Genomic DNA, 21563 nt, shown 5'->3' with positions numbered 1-21563 from the left:
TAATTTTATGTTGCCAGATATTGACAGTTTCAGTATAATATCCAGAGTATTTTTGAGACTAAAAGCGAAATTAATTACAAACCTATAGAATTGCTGCAAATTTTATTCTGGAATTATAATGTTTCAAAGTAACTGCGTGGGTAGGAAGTGCCAAATACTAGAAAAAAATGCATCACAGTACATCTAGTCTAATCTGCCTAAATAAGAGAAAAAGTACCAAATGTGGCAACATGGTGTCTCACCAATCGATTTAAAAGCGGGAAATGGTCGTTTCCCTGACTTTCTGATCAAAAAGCTTCTTGGAAAGTGGCTAAATCTTTATAAAGCCACTTGCCACAAACTAATTAAGCATTTAACATCTTATTCGGTCGTATAACGGCATTAACACGCTCTTTTGTAATAAAGAAGTCGGAAAACAAGACGGTAAGTGAGCTTTTTTTTAAGTTACCACATTTTATTATTATATAACATGATTTTCCGTGTAACCACAGCACGTAACAACTAATGTATATTTTTATGGATGGTTATTTTGGAAAAAAACCTCTTCTTTCTCTTTGTCGACACACACAGAACACGACTTCCTGAAATGTCTTAAAAACGTGAAAAACCAAACAGTATTTAATCATATGGAATGAAATGAAGCCAAGGCGCATTCAACGTCAGCTCAACGAACGCAGCAGGCCAGGTACGTTATTAAGATATAATAACACACACACACACACACACAGTTGTCAGAAGAATGCTCATTGACATGATTATGTTATTTAATTAGGGCTGCAATTAATGATGAACTCTTAATTACTAATTATCTTGCAGGCCAAACTGAAATATTTCAAGTATACATCAGAGAACTAAAACCCAGGGCTCATTTTGGGGAGCTTAAACCACGGTTGCATTTATCTGTCTATAATGTCATACTTGATCAGAATAACTCAGTCTAAATTGTTAATATCTGCATAAAACATTATTTTAGTCCCAGATTGTGTCCTGAATTAGAATAAAATGCATAAATACATAAAATGATTGAAGTATTGTTTGTTATAAGGGGAAGAACCCATAACATTTTACTGACTGTTCAGAGCTAAAACTTAATTATCACTTTGTCATAATAAGACTGTGTTTTTTATATTTTTCAAACCAACTCTTACTAAATAGACAAAGCTTGATTAAAATTTGTACAGTGTACGTGTTGCATGCAAACAATTTTAAAAATATGTTTGTATGGGGTTCACATGCAATCACTGCATTGTCTAATAATAACGAAACATGCAGTTGGCACTGACATGGAACCAAGATGATTCCTGTTCACCTTATAATGGCTTTTTACATGACTAAAGCAGTAACCATTAAAGTTTATCAGTGAGTATTTAATTAGGGAGCAAAATTGTGAACAGATACGTTTCCTCTTGATTATTAATTGTATTATAACTGTTACTTCTCTCATCCTTTGATGGTGTTTCAGGAAAGGACATCAACATTGATGACAAGAAACCATTGAGTCAAGTCAGACCAAAGTTGCATGTGTCTGGTCCTGCTCATGTCAAGCCTTTTGCTGGGAAAGTCTTTTACCTCGATTTACCATCAAACAGAATATCAGAGACACTGGAGAGTGACATCAAAGAATTGGGAGGGGTGAGATGGAAATATACGAGAATATACTCAGAAATATAATATATGGAAATATACTCGTATTTGTGCAAGGTTTTGTCATCTGTACCAGCTTGACATGTACTTGATTGGGTTTTAGAGCACATCCACACACACAAAAATCATTTTCAGTATTGTAGATACTGGAACCCAGTCATATTTGATCTTTTCTAATACCCTGTGTATTTACTTGTGAAGATTTCAGTAAGGCATTGTTATAGTCTGGATTCCATATTGCTCTGGGAGAGGTTGTTATGCACTCTGTATAAACAGTTACAAGATGTAAGTTTACATACACCTTGGCTAAAACTGTTCAGTCAGTTTTTACTTACTGCTTATATTTAATTTTTATCAAACAATATGTGTTAAATTGGATAAAATGTTTTACTTCCATATAAAATTATTAAAAAATAATTGTTCCATGATGGATTTGTTTGTTTTTGTTCACTGTGTATGTATGTATGTATGTTTTAGTGGCATACCAGATATACATACTGTTGCTTCTTTGAACAGTTAAGGATGTTTTCAGCAGATTATGTAATTTAAAAATTTCAGAAACTTTATGGCATAATTTAGAGTTAACTGGGGGACCTTTGGCTGTATTTAAGGTCCTACCTGTAGATCCAGTCCCTTCTTACATTTACGTGCAGAAAAAAAAAATCAACCAAGGATTCCTGGGCAAAATTACATAGCTTTACAAGCCAGGTTCCTCCATAGAAGCCATCTCTAAAAGATTAATGGCAACATGAGAATCTACCCGTTTTCCCAGTGTATGTAAAGTTATATCTACAATTGTAATTCAATTACACAAAACACATTTACTCCCAAATCCATGATCTTGTCTTTCTCTTGCCTTTCTCTCAGACTATTGAGAAGTTTTTCAGTAAGGAAATTAAGTATCTTGTGACCAGCAAGAGGGAAGCGAGGTATGCACAGTGCCTCAGACAGGACTTCCCTGTCCCCAGCCCAGAGTCTGGATGTAGTTCCCCTCACCCTCTCTCAAACTCACACCAGCCTGGGAGTCATGGGGATGTCATCAAAAACAGTCATCAGGCCCAAAGAGACACAGTGAGTAGTTGAAATTTAATCAACCACAGTTTAATGTTTTTGTTTGTGTCACCTGCAGTGCCCTGCTTTTCTGGAGATACTACTTATTATCATCAGAATGTTTTATGTCATTTAGGTCATTTGTCTTAGCTACTTCTTTAGGATTCCTTTATATTTCCTGTTGTTTTACAGAAGGTGTCATGTCGAGGAAAGTCTTTGGTAGAGAGAGTGGTGAAAGGGCAGGTTTGTTCAATCAACAAATAATTGACTGAGCTACTTTCATGTGTTAGTGTATTCTGTTAAATTAAATATTTGCTTTTCTGTGCTCATGGATACTTTTATGTTTTTAGGAGACACTCCAAATGAACAAGATTCTATCAGAAGCTTTGGACTGGGGTGTGAAAATTCTGTACATAAATGGTATGACATGGTATTTGTCTATTTTATGAGCAATTTATATTGCTTAAATTGGTATCAATAGAATGATGTAGTTACTTTACAATAGCTTACTGATTTTATTCATTTTTATGTGCTTGTAGATGTAAGAGAATATGTTCGAAAAAAGAAAAAAGCCATCACCACCCAATGTATGGTTACCAACACAGTCAAACCAAATGTAAGTTTAAAGATATTGTTTCTCTGTACAGATTAAGTCACATACTAATCATAAATAAGACTGTACAAGTATAATTAGTTGCAAGATCTCAGTGCTTATTCTGCTGTTTCTTTTTTAGGTGAAAACTGATTCAAGACTGAAGGGAGATTTTTCAAAATGCAAAGGTAAATATCTTAAGTGGAATTATTGCAAAAGTTAAAGAAAGTGCTGTTGTTTTTATATTTTCTGCCTGATATTTTATCTGGCGTCTTTATTGCTCCATGATTATATGCTACTGATTTAGAAGGATTAACCACTTTATTTATTTATTTATTTCACCTGCAGGGGGTCGGATCAACAAACCTTTTGTAAAGGTCGAGGATTCTAGCAGGTAAGAGCCAAGGTGTTTAAAAAATGTTTTCTGATCGCTTTGAAATATTTAAATCCCCTGGTCATATTATTAATGTTTTCTTCCCTTTGCTCAGACATTACCGTCCAGTGTACCTCAGTATGCCGAACATGCCTGAGTTCAACTTCAAGAGTTTTCCTCCCTGTTGTCCCTTCTATGTGGAGGAAAAGGATTTCCATGGCAGCAGACAGCGGAGACACAGGTATGGTGGCTGTTCTACATATTTGTTTTAAGCTGATGTAACCTTTGTACACTTAATATGTTATGCTTTCATTAAAAACAAATGATTGGAATACTATTCAGTGTTTCTCTGCAGTGAGTATTATTGGCCTAATGGCCTGCCAAGCTAATCAGAAAACCTACCTGGCCAGAAATAACTTTTAATCATGCCATTGAAAAAAATGACAGATGAAATAGCAAAAAGTAAGGCAGAACATCTCTTAATCAATTGTCATTTTTGGCTGTGATCAGTCCTGCTGTGCTAAAGACTGTTTCCACAATCATCCCCCCCCCCCGTTGTGCTTCACGTGAGTCTTATAGATATAGTCATGGATTTATTGTTAACTTGGGAGTTTGTTTTGTGAAACAGCCGACTTTTATGCTGAATCTTTTGTTTAAGCCTTATTGATTGTTAAACACAGCCACAGACCTGCTAAACATTTAAAACTGTCCAAAAATGATTGATTTATTAAAAGTATAGGGACACTAAACTTTTTAAGATTTAAGGCATAAAAAGAATTTGTATTGGCACCGCTATAATATTATTTATTAGCCTTTAAATAAAGAATTCATAATATGACATTACCAATACAATCAAAATTCAGGTTGTATAGAAAAAATTAATAAAACCTTCCCCTAAAGGGTAAATTGTAAAAGAGGAGACGACCTTGAATTTCTTTCGGCAGCGATGAGTGAGACCAATACATTCGATGACAGTGACGTCATTAATCACGTGGGAGCTTCCCCAGACTTGCATGAGGGATTCTGACTAGGACATGGTTACAGACAGTCAGAGTAGAGAGGCACTGTGATGTCACTGACTGGTCTCTGACTGCTAATTCAACATGGCAGAAAACGCTTTGAAACCACTGCCTTTCTGTGTAAATCAAACATGTTGCTCATATGTTATGTAAAAGTTAGTGAGAAATACACACTTCTAAAACTAAAATGCTGTTTTTGTAACCCACTAACACCACTGAAGTGATTTACAAGACATCTCACGGACGTCAGCGTGCACACTACATGTGCATGCATCACCTGCGGTCAAAGGTAACTTCGGTCCTTTCAAACGCTCATGCATGTGCACATGCACACCCTCCTGCAGACGCTGTTAAAAGGTAAATAAAATATTTGCTAGGCATTCCCCTCAGATAAAAATGTTGTCTTCATTAAAATGAGCTGTAATTTTACAAGACGTTTCTAAAATAAACCGACATTTTACTGCTTGGATTTCAGTAGAAAATAAATTTTGTCTGTTTAGTGAAATTTTGGTGGCCCTATAGCTTTACATTTTTATCCAGGTTTTACCTTTCAAGGAGCAGACCTGAAAATGAAAATAGTTTTGATCAATTTAGACCGTTATTAAAGGGGTTATATTATGCAAAATCACTTTGATGAAACTTTTTATATTTCCATGTGTTTGAGGTTTAATGTAAAAATTTCCAATGTCCCACAATTTTGTTTACACAGACATTGTCCTGCTATGAACATAATTTAGGCCTATTACAGGTTGTTTGAGACCTCTATGACATATGTTATAGACATACTCCTCAAATCCTCTAATTTTACCTCATATTATTAAAAGCCCCCTGTGCCTCATATTTTCTGCTCTGTGCACCTCAGTTACAGCTTTCAGTACCACTGTACCTGAAAAGAATTCTAGGGGAAACACTGCTGTGGCTTTTTGTCATAGAAATATGAGTATCTTTTGGAATATACAGTAACAAACTGATGATTAACATCCTCATTCGTCCTCAATCCTAAATTAAGCAGTTCAGTTAGTCCAAATATGTATTTTTTTTTAAACCAACCATTGTAAAAGTGTGATGTTGAACCCTACCTTGATCATGACAATCTATAGTGCACAGTCTAAAATGTAAAGGAGAAGTTTTCAATTTTCAATTCAGTTTCAGTTTATTTTCATTTATATTGCGCCAAATCACAACAGAATTGCCTCAAGGCACTTCACACAAGTAACCCTCACAGCAACAGTGGTAAGAAAAAAACTCCCTCTGAGGAAGAAACCTCAAGCAGACCAGTCTCAAAGGGGTGACCCTCTGCCTGGGCCATGCTACAGACATAAATTACAGAACAATTCACAAAACAAATATACAGGAAAAGCTGTTGGTGCACAGGACAGGAGGGTCTCCAGCACAGTTACCACACCCATCTCTGGATGTAGCTGCACCTTAAACAGAGAGAAAAAACAGAATCAGGCATCAGAAAGACAAGAAATACAGTATAATTTGTCAGCATTAAACAACAAGAAAAACAGGAAATAGAACAGAAGTGGATTTAGATGGGGAGGTGATGGTTTAGTGGTTAAGCAGTGGGTTTGAGACCAGAGGATCCTCAATTCAAACCCCCATCTGGCCATAAAATCACTAAGGGCCCTTGGGCAAGGTCCCCAATCCCCAAGTTGCTCCCAGTGTGTAGCGCCTAGCGAGCGCCTTGCATGGCAGCACCCTGGTGCGTGTGTGTGTGTGTGTGTGTGTGTGTGTGTGTGTGAGAGAATGGGCGAATGCGATGCATTACTGTAAAGCGCTTTGAGCTATATGAATGCAGTCCATTTACCATTAGTGCACGTCCCAACTCTCCTCTGGTATTTAGGGCATGTAATTTGAGTCCAGAATCGGCCAGTGGGAGCAAAGCGGTTGATTTATCCTCTGAATTAGTCATGGGTTGAGGTCACATAACATGAAATATACCTATCAGATTTTCATCTGTCATCCCCTTTAAGAGCCATAGTGTGACAGGTGCACAGCGCTTTGCAAGTTAGGAAGCTGACTCAAGTGAGGTTTTCTGACGAGTTATTATACATGCGCCGACCTGTTGGAGCACACCAGTGGACAGTGCCCGCCAAAGCTACTTGAAGTTAACCAGTATTGTTAAATTTTGTATTTTTAATGTGCTTACCTTTACATCTAAAACCCAAAATTTTCTGGGGGTCTCGAGCAGACCCCAGACCCCCCCCCACACACACACACAATTTCAGATCCTGACTACAGGCTTGAGATTTTAATTAATGCTGAATGAAGTAAAAGTTCCTCTTAAAATGTGTTCATTCTGAAGTATTTAAATGATGGTTCGGTTAAAGTCTTTCTGTAATATCTTGCTGCATTAGAAAAGAGCAGCAGTGGTTAGTGAGTGGAATATAATCTTGTTCAGCAGGAGAACAATTTGCTGTTTTCTTAGCTGTCTCCACCTTGTTTTACCTTAACTGTTAGGACGTGATTGCTAAAGGGGTTTGTTAAAGGTAGATGATGAACAGCTTATGATTTGGCCATGAAAAAAAATTCAGTCAGAAGAATTTATTTATGTATTTATTTTTTGCTTCAATCCCTGTTTAATGGTTGTTTTTAGTTTAGTTTTCTTGTGTATGTATATAAGCAGGATGTATGTGTGTCATGAGCCCACTATTGTAGCATGTGTCTAAGTATTGTGCCATTTAAATATCACAAATCCCCTGTGCTGGACTTTAGACCAGTGTTTGTTTTTGTTTTTTGTTTTATTTTGTTTTTTTGGTCTGTGGTGCAGTCACCTTCTGCTTCCATAACATATCAATGCACCAGCACTGTCCCTGACCACATGACATTTTTAGAGCAACGTGCCCATGGGCGCACAGATGAGTGTAGTTGTATTTGTAGTTTAATCCCTGTATGTGCCGTGTGTGAAAAGCACAACTGCGTTGGCTGGAAACTACAAAAACACCATGTGTTGGGCATCGAGTGGAAGTTGGGTTCGGGTGTAATTCTTTGTAAAGCTTTGAGTATTCTTGGGAACCTCTAATCTTGACCACAGTGTGGAGGTTTACAGGTTTGAATGAACTGAGCTGCTAGTGACCTCTTGTGGTGCATGTTTTAAATAGCAGGATTTCTATCTTTTTTTATCATCTTGTATTTCTTGTAATTCACCTTGATTATTTTTTATGTACTTCTATGCGCCTTGTGTTTGAAATAAGCTGATTGAATTGAATAGTAGCTATGACAACAGGAATTTATTAAATCAGGTGAAAGTCTGCCTTTCAAAAGCGTACTGTTCATTAACATTAAACAAAAAGGTCTGAATTTATTTATATTTTTCTTTATTTAATGTTCTCAACTGATGGCCTTCTTCCGGACCAGAGTCACAAGAGCTTCTGTCAGTGAGGAGAGAGCACAGGGACGAACAAAGAAGAACAGGGACAAAAAGAGAGGCGGCTACTGCGAGTGCTGCTTCCTCAAATATGACAATCTCATAACGGTAAAGTTACAAGCAATTGTTGCACAGCATTAGTTTTGTTGTAGTTGTTACTTATGTATATATATATATATATATATATATATATATATATGTATGTATATATATATATATATATATATGTATATATATATATGTACACAGTTGTGCTGAAATTTTACATACCCTGGCAGAATGTTTGATTCTTTGGCCATTTTGCAGAGAATATAAATAATAAGTCCCTTTGGCTGCTCCCTTGTTTGCACTTGGGGTCGCCACAGCAAATCCAAGGTGGCTCTGCATGTTGAATTGGCAGAGGTTTTAAGCTGGATGTCCTTCCTGACGCAACTCCACATTACATGGAGAAATGTGGCAGGGGTGGGATTTGAACCCAGAGCCTTCTGAACTGAAACCATTTCAGAAGGCACCATTAACCACTTGGCCACCAACCCTGCAGAGAATATAAATAATACAAAACATTTTTCCTCTCATGGTTAGTGGTTGTGTGAAGCCATTTATTGTCAGACAACTGTGTTTTGTCTTTCTAATCATAATGACAACAGAAACTAACTGAATGATCCTGATCAAAAGTTTACATACTCTGGTGATTTTGGCCTGATAAGATGCACACAAGTTGACACAAATGGGTTTGAATGACTACAAAAGGTAACCATCCTCACCTGTGAGCTGTTTGCTTGTAATCAGTGTGTGTATATAAAAGACCAGTGAGTTTCTGAGCTTCTGACAGATCCTTGCATCTTTCATCCAGTGCTGCCCTGACGTTTCTGGTTTGTGAGTCATAGGGAAAGTAAAATAATTTTCAAAGAAAAGGGAATTGAACTGTATAAAACAGGAAAGGGACATAAAAAGATATCCAAGGGACTGAGAATGCCAATCAGCAGTGTTCAAAGTCTAATTAAGAAGTGGAAAATGAGGGATTCTGTTGGAACCAAACCACTGTCAGGTAGACCAATAAAATTTTCAGCAACAACTGCCAGGAAGATTGTTCGGGAAAATCGGACAAAAAGCCCTCATCCACAATTACCACAAAAGACTCCAAGCTGTCATTGATGTTAAAGGGGGCAATACACTGCATTAAGAACTGGGGTATATAAACTTTTGATTATGGTAATTTGGGTAGTTTCTGGTGTCATTGTGATTTAAAAAGATTAAACAGCTGTTTGACAGTAAATGGCTTCACGCAACCACTAACTATGAGTGAAAAAAAGTTTTTTGGGCCATTCATATCATTCATATTTTCTGTGAGGAAAATAAGTATTTGAACACCCTGCGATTTTGCAAGTTCCCCCACTTAGAAATCATGGAGGGGTCTGAAATTTTCATCTTAGGTGCATGTCCACTGTGAGAGACATGATCAAAAAAAAAAAAAAAATCCAGAAATCACAATGTATGATTTTTTTAATAATGTATTTGTATGTTACTGCTGCAAATAAGTATAGGAACACCTACCAACCAGCAAGAATTCTGGCTCACACAGACCTGTTAATTTTTCTTTAAGAAGCCCTCTTATTCTGCACTCTTTACCTGTATTAATTGCACCTGTTTGAACTTGTTACCTGTATAAAAGACACCTGTTCACACACTCAGTCAATCACACTCCAACCTGTCCACCATAGCCAAGAACAAAGAGCTGTCTAAGGACACCAGGGACAAAACTGTAGACCTGCACAAGGCTGGGATGGACTACAGGACAACAGGCAAGCAGCTTGGTAGAAGACAACAACTGTTACGATTATTTATTAGAAAGTGGAAGAAACACAAGATGACTGTTAATCTCCCTCGGTCTGGGATTCCATGCAAGATCTCACTTTGTGGGGTAAGGATGATTCTGAGAAAGCTCAGAACTACACAGGAGGACCTGGTCAATGACCTGAAGAGAGCTGGGACCACAGTCACAAAGATTACATTAGTACCACATGATACTGTCATGGTTTAAAATCCTGCAGGGCGGCATGGTCCCCCTGCTCAAGCCAGCACATGTCCAAGCCCGTTTGAAGTTCACTAGTGACCATCTGGATGATCCAGAGGAGGCATGGGAGAAGGTCATGTGGTCAGATGAGACCAGAATAGAGCTTTTTTGGAATCAACTCCATTTACCATGTTTAGAAGATGAGAACAACCCCAAGAAAACCATCCCAACCGTGAAGCATGGGGGTGGAAACATCATACTCTGGGGTTGCTCTTCTGCAAAGGGGACAGGACGACTCCACTGTATTGAAGGGAGGATGGATGGGGTCATGTATTGTGAGATTTTGGCAAACAACCTCCTTCCCTCAGTAAGAGCATTGAAGATGGGTCATGGCTGGGTCTTCCAGCATGACAATGACCCCAAACACACAGCCAGGGCAACTAAGGAGGGGCTCCGTAAGAAGCATTTCAAGGTCCTGGAGTGGCCTGGCCAGTCTCCAGACCTGAACTCAATAGAAAATTTTGGAGGGAGCTGAAACTCCAAACCTGAAAGATATGGAGAAGATCTGTGTGGAGGAGTGGACCAAAATCCCTGCTGCAACATGTGAAAACTTGGTCAAGAACTACAGGAAACGTTTGACCTCTGTAACTGCAAACAAAGGCTACTGTACCAAATATTAACATTGATTTTCACAGGTGTTCAAATACTTATTTGCAGCAGTAACATACAAATAAATTATTAAAAAATCATACATTGTGATTTCTGGATTTTTTTTTTTTTTTTTTAGATTATGTCTCTCACAGTGGACATGCACCTAAGATGAAAATTTAAGACCCCTCCATGATTTCTAAGTGGGAGAACTTGCAAAATTGCAGGGTGTTCAAATACTTATTTATGTATATATATTATACACAACCCCAATTCCAATGAAGTTGGGATGTTGTGTAAAATGTAAATAAAAGCAGAATACAATGATTTGCAAGTCTTCTTCAACCTATATTCAATTGAATACACCACAAGATATTTAATGTTCAAACTGATAAACTTTATTGTGTTTGTGCAAATATTTGCTCATTTTGAAATGGATGCCTGCAACACGTTTCAAAAAAGCTGGGACAGTGGTGTGAACAGCTGCATGAAAAAATAGTCCAACATTTTAAGAACAATGTTTCTCAATGTTCATTTGCAAGGAATTTAGGGATTCCATCATCTACAGTCTATAATATAACCAGAAGATTCAGAGAATCTGGAGAACTTTCCACACGTAAGTGGCAAGGCCAAAAACCAACATTGAATGCCTGTGACCTTCGATCCCTCAGGTGGCATTGCATTAAAAACCAACATCTTTGTGTAAAGGATCTTACCGCGTGGGCTCAGGAACACATCAGAAAACCATTGTCAGTTAACATAGTTCGTCGCTACATCTACAAGTGCAAGTTAAAACTACCATGCAAAGCGAAAGTCATACATTACCAACATCCAGAAACACCACCGCCTTCTCTGAGCTCATTTGAAATGGACAGATGCAAAGTGGAAAAGTGTGCTGTGGTCTGATGAATGCACATTTCAAATTGTTTTTGGAAATCATAAGAGGAAAAAGACCATCCCGATTGTTACCAGTGCAAAGTTCAAAAGCCAGTGTCTGTGATGGCACCATCTATGCTGAAAGGTACATCCAGGTTTTGGAGCAACACATCCAAGCAACGTCTTTTTCAGGGATGTCCCTGCTTATTTCAGGAAGACAATGCCAAGCCACATTCTGCACGTCTTACAACAGCATGGCTTCATAGTAAAAGAGTGCGGGTACTAGACTGGCCTGCCTGCATTCCAGACCTGTCGCCCATTGAAAATGTGGTGCATTATGAAGCGCAAAATATGACAAGGGAGACCCTGGACTGTTGAACAACTGAAGTCGTGCATCAAGCAAAAATGGGAAAGAATTCCACCTACAATGTTGTGTGGGCCGCCAGAAGAGGTACTGCTGGCCCACCACCAAAGGGCGCCCTGCCTGAAGTGCGGGCTTCAGGCACGAGAGGGCGCTGCCGCCACGGACACAGCCGGGAGTGACAGCTGTCACTCATTAATTCCTGACAGCTGTCACACATTCTTCATCATCACACTCCATAAAGACCAGACGTCATCTCCACCTCGTTGCCGAGATATCGTACTTCATTGTAGGTAATATCCTCAGCCTTTTTGTGTTTATCTGTAATCTGTACATTGTGAGTGTTTGCAGGCGTACCGGTTCCTTGTTTTGTGGAAGCTGAGTGAGTGCAGGACGGCACTCTTTTTCTCTGAGGGATCACTGCAAACACATCAGCATATTGAGTGAGAGGTGGAGGTGGCATTCCCACCGTTATTGTTACTGGGTGTACACACACCCACACTTGACTGTCTTTGTTCTCGCCAGCAGTACCAGATCCGACAGTCGGGGACGGTGATCACCTGGGAATTCGGGACTTGGCGGCTCCAGTATTCTCTGGGTTCCGGGGTCCGGGCTCCGTGCCAGGGCCTCCCGGACGGTCTTCTCCACGTCCCAGGTGAGGGTGGCCACGATAGTGGACTCCGGGATGATGGGCACCGGTGGATCCGACAGCACCGTTTTGACTTCATCTTCGTGTACCCGGGACAAGGCATCCGATCTCTGGTTCTTGGTCCCGGGGCGATAGGCTGATCCGGAACTCCACCTCCCCGATGGGGGCAGGTTTCTTTTTTGTGGGCAAGAAATATGGCGGACTCCGTCCATGCATTGATTTCAGGGGGCTGAATAAGATTACGGTTCGCAACCGATACCCGTTGCCATTGTTGGATTCCGTGTTCACCCCCCTGCATGGAGCCAAAATCTTTACTAAGCTGGATCTTAGAAATGCGTATCACCTGGTTCGGATCCGGAAGGGAGACGAATGGAAGACTGCATTTAACACCCCGTTAGGTCACTTTGAGTACCTGGTCATGCCGTTCGGCCTCACCAATGCCCCCGCGACGTTCCAAGCCTTGGTTAACGACGTCTTGCGGGACTTCCTGCACCGATTCGTCTTCGTATATCTGGACGATATTCTCATCTTTTCTCCGGACCCTGAGACCCATGTTCAGCATGTACATCAGGTCCTGCAGCGGTTATTAGAGAACCGACTGTTTGTGAAGGGCGAGAAGTGCAAGTTTCACCGCACGTCTTTGTCCTTCCTGGGGTTTATCATCTCCTCTAACTCCGTCGCCCCTGATCCGGCCAAGGTTGCGGCGGTGAGAGATTGGCCCCAACCAACAAGCCGTAGGAAGCTGCAACAGTTCCTCGGCTTCGCTAATTTCTATAGGAGGTTCATTAAGGGCTACAGTCAGGTAGTTAGCCCCCTGACAGCCCTGACCTCTCCAAAAGTCCCCTTCACCTGGTCGGATCGGTGCGAAGCTGCGTTCAAGGAGTTGAAACAACGGTTCTCTACTGCGCCAGTTTTGGTGCAGCCCGACCCTAGCCGCCAGTTCGTGGTTGAAGTGGACGCCTCTGACTCAGGGATAGGAGCCGTGCTATCCCAAAGCGGAGAGACCGATAAGGTTCTTCACCCGTGTGCCTATTTTTCTCGCAGGTTGACCCCAGCTGAACGGAACTATGACGTTGGCAATCGAGAACTCCTTGCAGTGAAAGAGGCTCTTGAGGAGTGGAGACACCTGTTGGAGGGAGCGTCTGTGCCATTCACGGTTTTCACTGACCATCGGAACCTGGAGTATATCAGGACCGCCAAGCGGCTGAACCCCAGGCAAGCACGCTGGTCACTGTTCTTCGGACGTTTTGACTTCCGGATCACCTATCGCCCCGGGACCAAGAACCAGAGATCGGATGCCTTGTCCCGGGTACACGAAGATGAAGTCAAAACGGTGCTGTCGGATCCACCGGTGCCCATCATCCTGGAGTCCACTATCGTGGCCACCCTCACCTGGGACGTGGAGAAGACCGTCCGGGAGGCCCTGGCACGGAGCCCGGACCCCGGACCCCGGAACCGGTCCGAAGAACCGTTTGTACGTCCCACCAGAGGCCAGAGCTGCAGTCTTGGACTTCTGTCACGGTTCCAAGCTCTCCTGTCATCCAGGGGTGCGAAGGACCGTGGCAGTTGTCCGGCAGCGCTTCTGGTGGGCGTCTATGGAGGCCGACGTCCGGGAATATATCCAGGCCTGCACCACCTGTGCCAGGGGCAAGGCAGACCATAAAAGGTCCCAAGGACTTCTTCAGCCGTTACCCGTGCCTCATCGCCCCTGGTCCCACATCGGCCTGGATTTCGTCACGGGCCTCCCGCCGTCCCAGGGCAACACCACCATCTTCACGATAGTGGACCGATTCTCCAAGGTGGCCCACTTCGTGGCCCTCCCGAAGCTCCCAACAGCCCAGGAGACAGCAGACCTCCTGGTCCACCATGTCGTCCGTCTGCATGGGATACCCACCGACATCGTCTCAGATCGTGGTCCCCAGTTCTCCTCACACATCTGGAGGAGCTTCTGCAGGGAACTGGGGGCCACCGTGAGCCTCTCGTCCGGGTACCATCCACAGACAAATGGACAGGCAGAGCGGGCCAACCAAGAACTGGAACAGACCCTCCGCTGCGTAACATCCGCGCACCCGACGGCCTGGAGTAACCATCTGGCCTGGATCGAGTATGCGCATAACAGCCAGGTGTCTTCTGCCACCGGCCTCTCCCCATTTGAGGTGTGTTTGGGGTACCAGCCCCCATTATTTCCCGTGGTGGAGGGAGAGGTCGGTGTGCCCTCGGTCCGGGCCCACCTTCGGAGGTGCCGTCGGGTGTGGCGCACTGCCCGTTCTGCCTTGTTGAAGGCCCGGACGAGGGCCAAGACCCATGCAGACCGCCGGCGGTCCCCGGCCCCTGCATACCAGCCTGGGCAGGAGGTGTGGTTGTCGACGAAGGACATCCCTCTACAAGTACAGTCACCAAAACTGATGGACAGGTTCATTGGACCCTTCAAAATCCTCAAGGTCCTCAGCCCTGCCGCAGTGAAGCTCCAGCTCCCGGCTTCACTGCGGATCCACCCGGTGTTCCATGTTTCCAGGATCAAGCCTCACCACACCTCACCCCTCTGTGCTCCCGGTCCGGCGCCGCCTCCTGCCCGGATCATTGACGGGGAGCCGGCTTGGACTGTGCGCTGGCTCCTGGACATCCGTCGAATGGGCTGGGGGTTCCAATATCTGGTGGACTGGGAAGGGTATGGACCCGAAGAACGCTCCTGGGTGAAGAGGAGCTTCATCCTGGATCCGGCCCTCCTGGGCGACTTCTACCGCCGACACCCCGACAAACCTGGTCGGGCGCCAGGAGGCGCCCGTTGAGGGGGGGGGGTCCTGTTGTGTGGGCCGCCAGAAGAGGTACTGCTGGCCCACCACCAAAGGGCGCCCTGCCTGAAGTGCGGGCTTCAGGCACGAGAGGGCGCTGCCGCCACGGACACAGCCGGGAGTGACAGCTGTCACTCATTAATTCCTGACAGCTGTCACACATTCTTCATCATCACACTCCATAAAGACCAGACGTCATCTCCACCTCGTTGCCGAGATATCGTACTTCATTGTAGGTAATATCCTCAGCCTTTTTGTGTTTATCTGTAATCTGTACATTGTGAGTGTTTGCAGGTGTACCGGTTCCTTGTTTTGTGGAAGCTTAGTGAGTGCAGGACGGCACTCTTTTTCTCTGAGGGATCACTGCAAACACATCAGCATATTGAGTGAGAGGTGGAGGTGGCATTCCCACCGTTATTGTTACTGGGTGTACACACACCCACACTTGACTGTCTTTGTTCTCGCCAGCAGTACCAGATCCGACAGTCGGGGACGGTGATCACCTGGGAATTCGGGACTTGGCGGCTCCAGTATTCTCTGGGTTCGGTGGCGGAGGAAATCGTGTGGTTCCGGTTCATCTCAGGACAGACGTCTTCTATCCTCGAGCCTGCCCACACGTCACCTTTGTAATTTGACTGTAATTATATTCTGAGGTTGTCTGTATATTCGTTGTGCACGTTTCACAACATTAAATTGTTACTTTTTGGCTCATCTATTGGCCGTTCATTTGCGCCCCCCTCAACAATTAGTGTCCTCAGTTCCCAAACGCTTATTGAGTGTTGTTAGAAGGAAAGGTGATGTAACACAGTGGTAAACATACCACTGTCCCAGCTTTTTTGAAACGTGTTGCAGGCATCCATTTCAAGATGACCAAATATTTGCCCAAAAACAAGAAAGTTTATCAGTTTGAACATTAAATATCTTGTCTTTGTGGTGTATTCAATTGAGTATAGGTTGAAGAGGATTTGCAAATCATTGTATTCTGTTTGTATTTACATTTTACACAACGTCCCAACTTCAATGAAATTGGGGTTGTATATATACATATATATATGTGTGTGTGTGTGTGTGTGTGTGTGTGTATATATGCGATTTTGCAAGTTCTCCCACTTAGAAATCATGGAGGGGTCTGAAATTTTCATCTTCGGTGCATGTCCACTGTGAGAGACATAATCTAAAAAAAAAAAAAAAATCCGGAAATCACAATGTATGATTTTTTTAAAGAATTTATTTGTATGTTACTACTACAAATAAGTATTTCAACACCTGTGAAAATCAATGTTAATATTTGGAACAGTAGTCTTTGTTGGCAATTACAGAGGTCAAACGTTTCCTGTAGTTTTTCACCAGGTTTGCACACACTGCAGCAGGGATTTTGGCCCATTCCTCCACACAGATCTTCTCTAGATCAGCCAGGTTACTGGGCTGTCGCTGAGAAACACGGAGTTTGAGCTCCCTCCAAAGATTTTCTATTGGGTTTAGGTCTGGAGACTGGCTAGGCCACTCCAGAACCTTGATATGCTTCTTACGGAGCCACTCCTTGGTTATCCTGGCTGTGTGCTTCAGGTCATTGTCATGTTGGAAGACCCATCCACGACCCATCTTCAATGCTGTAACTGAGGGAAGGAGGTTGTTCCCCAAAATCTCGCAATACATGGCCCCGGTCATCCTCTCCTTAATACAGTGCAGTCGTCCTGTCCCATGTGCAGAAAGACACCCCCAAAGCATGATGCTTCCACCCCCGTGCTTCACAGTAGGGACGGTGTTTTTGGGATGGTACTCAGCCTTCTTCTTCCTCCAAACACGGCGAGTGGAATTAAGACCAAAAAGTTCTATTTTGGTCTCATGTGACCACATAACTTTCTCCCATGACTCCTCTGGATCATTCAAATGGTCATGGGCAAACTTAAGATGGGCCTGGACGTGTTCTGATTTAAGCAGGGGAACCTTCTGTGCCATGCATGATTTTAACCCATGACATCTTAGTGTATTACCCACAGTAACCTTGGAAACAGTGGTGCCAGCTCTCTTCAGGTCACTGACCAGCTCCTCCCGTGCAGTTCTGGGATGATTCCTCACCTTTCTTAGGATCATTGATACACCACGAGGTGGGATCTTGCATGGAGCCCCAGTCCGAGGGAGACTGACAGTCATGTTTAGCTTCTTCCATTTTCTAATAATTGCTCCAACAGTTGATCTTTTTTCACCAAGCTGCTTGGCAGTTGCCCCATAGCCCTTTCCAGCCTTGTGGAGGTCTACAATTTTGTCTCTGGTGTCTTTGGACAGCTCTTTGGTCTTAGCCATGTTTGTAGTTGGAGTCTTACTGATTGTGTGGGGTGGACAGGTGTCTTTATGCCGCTAACAACCTCAAATAGGTGCTTCTAATTTGGAATAAGTGGAGTGGAGATGGACTTTTTAGAGGCGGACTAACAGGTCTTTGACGGCCAGAATTTCTGATGATTGGCAGGTGTTGAAATACTTATTTGCAGCAGTAACATGCAAATAAATTATTAAAAAAAAATCATACATTGTGATTTCCGGATTTTTTTTTTTTTTTGGATTATGTCTCTCACAGTGGACATGCACCTAAGATGATATATATATATATATATATATATATATAATTTACTATGTCCATTTTAATATGTACTAGAAGCATGCAAAAAGGAGAGCATTTGTGCATTTACTTTCCTGCAGTATGTCATCACTGTAGCTCTTGGGCTTTGCAGTGGACACTGTTGTGTGGGCCGCCAGAAGAGGAGGTACTGCTGGCCCACCACCAGTGGGCGCTCTGCCTGAAGTGCGGGCTTCAGGCACGAGAGGGCGCTGCCGCCATGGACACAGCCGGGGGTGACAGCTGTCGCTCATTACCTCTTGACAGCTGTCACCCATCTACTCAACATCATCTCACTCCATAAAGACCAGACGTCATCTCCACCTCGTTGCCGAGATATCATACTTCATTGGAGGTAATATCCTCAGCCTTTTGTAAATCTGTTTATGGTGAGTGTTTGCAGGAGAACCGGTTGTTTTTGAGGAGGTTGTGCAAGACGGCGCTCCTTTTCAGCTGAGACCGCTGCAACGCGCTGAGTGAGAGGTGGAGGTGGCATTCCCACCGTTATTGTTACTGGGTGTACACACACCCACACTTGACTGTCTTTGTTCTTCGCCAGCAGTACCAGATCCGACAGTCGGGGACGGTGATCACCTGGGAATTCGGGACTTGGCGGCTCCAGTATTCACCAGGTTCTGGGGCGGCGGAAATCGTGTGGTTCCGGCTCTCCTCAGGACAGACGTCTTCTATCCTCGAGCCTGCCCACACGTCACCTTTGTGTATTAACTGTTGTGATATTCTGAGATTGTCTGTATGTTCGTTGTGCACATTCACAACATTAAATTGTTATATTTTGGCTCATCTATTGACCGTTCATTTGCGCCCCCTGTTGTGGGTCCGTGTCACTACACTTTCCCAACAGGACACTAGTAACTGTGCAATTTCTCTTCAGCATCTACAAGGGGAGCGTCACAGATCTTTCTCCAGGAGTGACGAGTACTTGGTGGTGGACAGACTTGTGTCAATGTTGCACTGCAACTTCATCCCAGTCCAGACTAAACTTAACAGGTCATATTATTTTAACACTGCTTGCACTCATTCTTTTGAACTGTCAGGTTTGATAATTTATTGATGCCCAGACCACTGGGTGAGATTCTTTTTGTTGTTGACTTGCTCATTTCTATTATTATTTGCATTTTCAGGTTTCTGATACACTCAGCTAATTTCAGATTTTTTTTTTAACCTGCTTAGACCAAAGTGCAGCGTTTCATCTGTTCGGATTGGAGCAAGGCCCTGTGGGAAAAGAAATCCAAGACAAAAGGGAGATGTTGATACTCCAGAGACCTTTAAAGAGGAGCAGCTTACCCATCAAAGAGTTGATGAGTTCGGTGAATGTTATTCAGGATACCCTTTAAAAACCAGATCGGCTACTGATTCTCCTCTCAAGAAACAAGGAATGGCTGACAGGAAGAAGGTTTACTTGTGGTCAGACCAGTCTAAGCCTCTTGCACTTAAACAACCTGACAGACAGGAGTCCTTGGCTTCTTGTACTCTCAAAGGTGAACTGGATCTCACCTCAGTTCCAGCCAGTTCACCCAGTGTTGTGCCTGTGAGTGACATAACTCACACAGATATGAACAATTCTGCTTCACACTTTTGCAAAGTGGATGTCAAAAATCAATCTAGCTCAAAAAGCCTTAACGTTACGTTGGAGCAACAGGACCTTTCTCATGAGACCCGAGACGTTCCACTGAATGAGGCAGTCGAGGAGGGAAGCATTTTTCCTGAGAAAATGACTGACATTGACCTTTCAGAAAAAGAAAGAAGTCTTCCAGCACAAAGCTGCTGTTCAGTCCAGCAAGTAAAACGGAGAGTCAGAGTCTATAAACGCAAAAGACGTAAAGTGGATAGTGTGATATCACAAGAACATTCTAAACCAAGTGACATTTCTGAAGCCGCCATAGAGAGACTGGCAGCTTTTCCAGTCTAGTGATGACACAGACTTTCGGGGGTTTGAGGACTAAAAAGTGTTCTGTAAGCATGCAGAGTAAAAAATGACTATCTTAAAATATCTGTGCACCAGTCAGCGTCTGCACTTGTCAAAACATAAAGCAAATCGGTGACTAAAAGAAGGTGTTTGTCTTATTGGCTCATTTATGATGATTTTACATTTAATAAGGGAATTTGGAGACAGGATTTACTTTAATCAGAGAAATACATTTCTACAATGTTGCCTTTGAGCCATTCCTTAACATATTTTTTGTTATTTAGTAATATACTGAACGGAATCTAAAATGTACTGCTGGGACACTCTGTGTACATGACATTTTCGACTTGGTGAATGAAAATAAATAATTTTTGTTTCAAGACACCATGAACTTGATTTAAGTGTCATCAAAGAAAATTTTACACTCTGCATTGCACAACAAAATATTCCCATCAAAGCGTTGAAAGGCCCTGGTGTGACTTAGAGGTGAATAATTTCTATGGATCATCACGTCAAAGTTCTCAAATGTGTCAGCGAAGTATAAAATGTCATCTTAACTGCTGCTAGAAATTTGAAATATAGTATATAAATAAATGTCTTAACTCATAGTCATGTCTCATGGGAGTTTACTGCAGTGACAGAAGTAGATTTTTGTGGTAAGATTTACCCAGTATGCTGTATTCTGAAGAAAAATGACTTCCCCTTTATGGAGAATGTGGTTGAACTGTAGGTTTGATGTGTGGTACAGGGCATTTTATATGACATTTTAGAATTATTCTTAAGTGCACTTTTATGCCATGTGACTTTGTTTTTTCTTTCCCGTCCAGTTGGATTAGTTTAATTTTTGCCCTTGTCTCTGTCTTAATGCATTAACAGAGGGCTCCAGTCCTCAATCACTACTCAAATGGATGCTCCAGGTCATACAGTCATCTCTGACATTACGCATAAAGTCAGGACACAACGAACAATGTCTTCCAGCATTCAAGCACAACACTATTACAAATAGATGTGTGTACCTTAGCCTTACTCACGTCTGACACACTGAAGACATGATTGAAATTCCAGATTGGGCAGAAAACATGTTTCCTTTGAAATTGGACATGCCACTTATTGACACGTGTCATAACACTTTTCGTGTACTTTGTTTTGACCTGTCTGCATTGGTCTAAACTCTAAAGAGTGCTGGTCAGCTTTAAAACTAAAGATTAAATATTCAGCTATACTGAACAATAAAGGTTTAACAAATGATTAAATAAAAATGAACACACAAAGCCCCAAAATGTCTTATTTTACAATATATAATCTTTAAAAAATAAATTTGTGCTCCTACAATATGATTGCCCTCAGAATTTAATCTCTACGGTATTCCACTCTTACGTTTTTCAGCATTTTTTGAAATTTTATTTATGTGAGTAATCCAGTCCTGCAATCAAGCAAACTGCCAATTCTATCTGACAGTTGGCTACTGTAAATTAAAATGGAAATTTGTTACAGTGTAAAGATGTGACCACATAGCAGAGAACAGACCAGATATTAAGTCCATAATTCTTTATTACATAGCACAGGGACAGTCCAGGGTAATACACAAGCAGTCCAAAGTCAGAGGTCCTATGAGGTAGCAGGCTGATGGG

At 42.4% G+C, this 21563-nt stretch overlaps 1 protein-coding gene across 1 annotated transcript; it reads left to right on the top strand.

The window, feature by feature from the left end:
- Positions 1–186: 186 nt before the first annotated feature.
- Positions 187–20540, top strand: dbf4 (DBF4 zinc finger). Its single transcript, XM_034174820.1, is given in 14 exon segments — positions 187–423; positions 571–685; positions 1463–1632; positions 2512–2715; positions 2887–2937; positions 3045–3114; positions 3234–3310; positions 3429–3474; positions 3635–3680; positions 3775–3900; positions 8042–8159; positions 18898–19013; positions 19197–19916; positions 19918–20540. Coding segments are annotated over 13 exon segments (1845 nt in total). The 5' UTR covers positions 187–423; positions 571–636; the 3' UTR covers positions 19970–20540.
- Positions 20541–21563: the final 1023 nt, after the last annotated feature.

The sequence above is a fragment of the Thalassophryne amazonica genome, chromosome 7 (assembly GCF_902500255.1).
Source record: "Thalassophryne amazonica chromosome 7, fThaAma1.1, whole genome shotgun sequence".
Taxonomy (NCBI): Eukaryota; Metazoa; Chordata; class Actinopteri; order Batrachoidiformes; family Batrachoididae; genus Thalassophryne; species Thalassophryne amazonica.
This window is presented reverse-complemented; position numbering and strand designations above follow the sequence as displayed.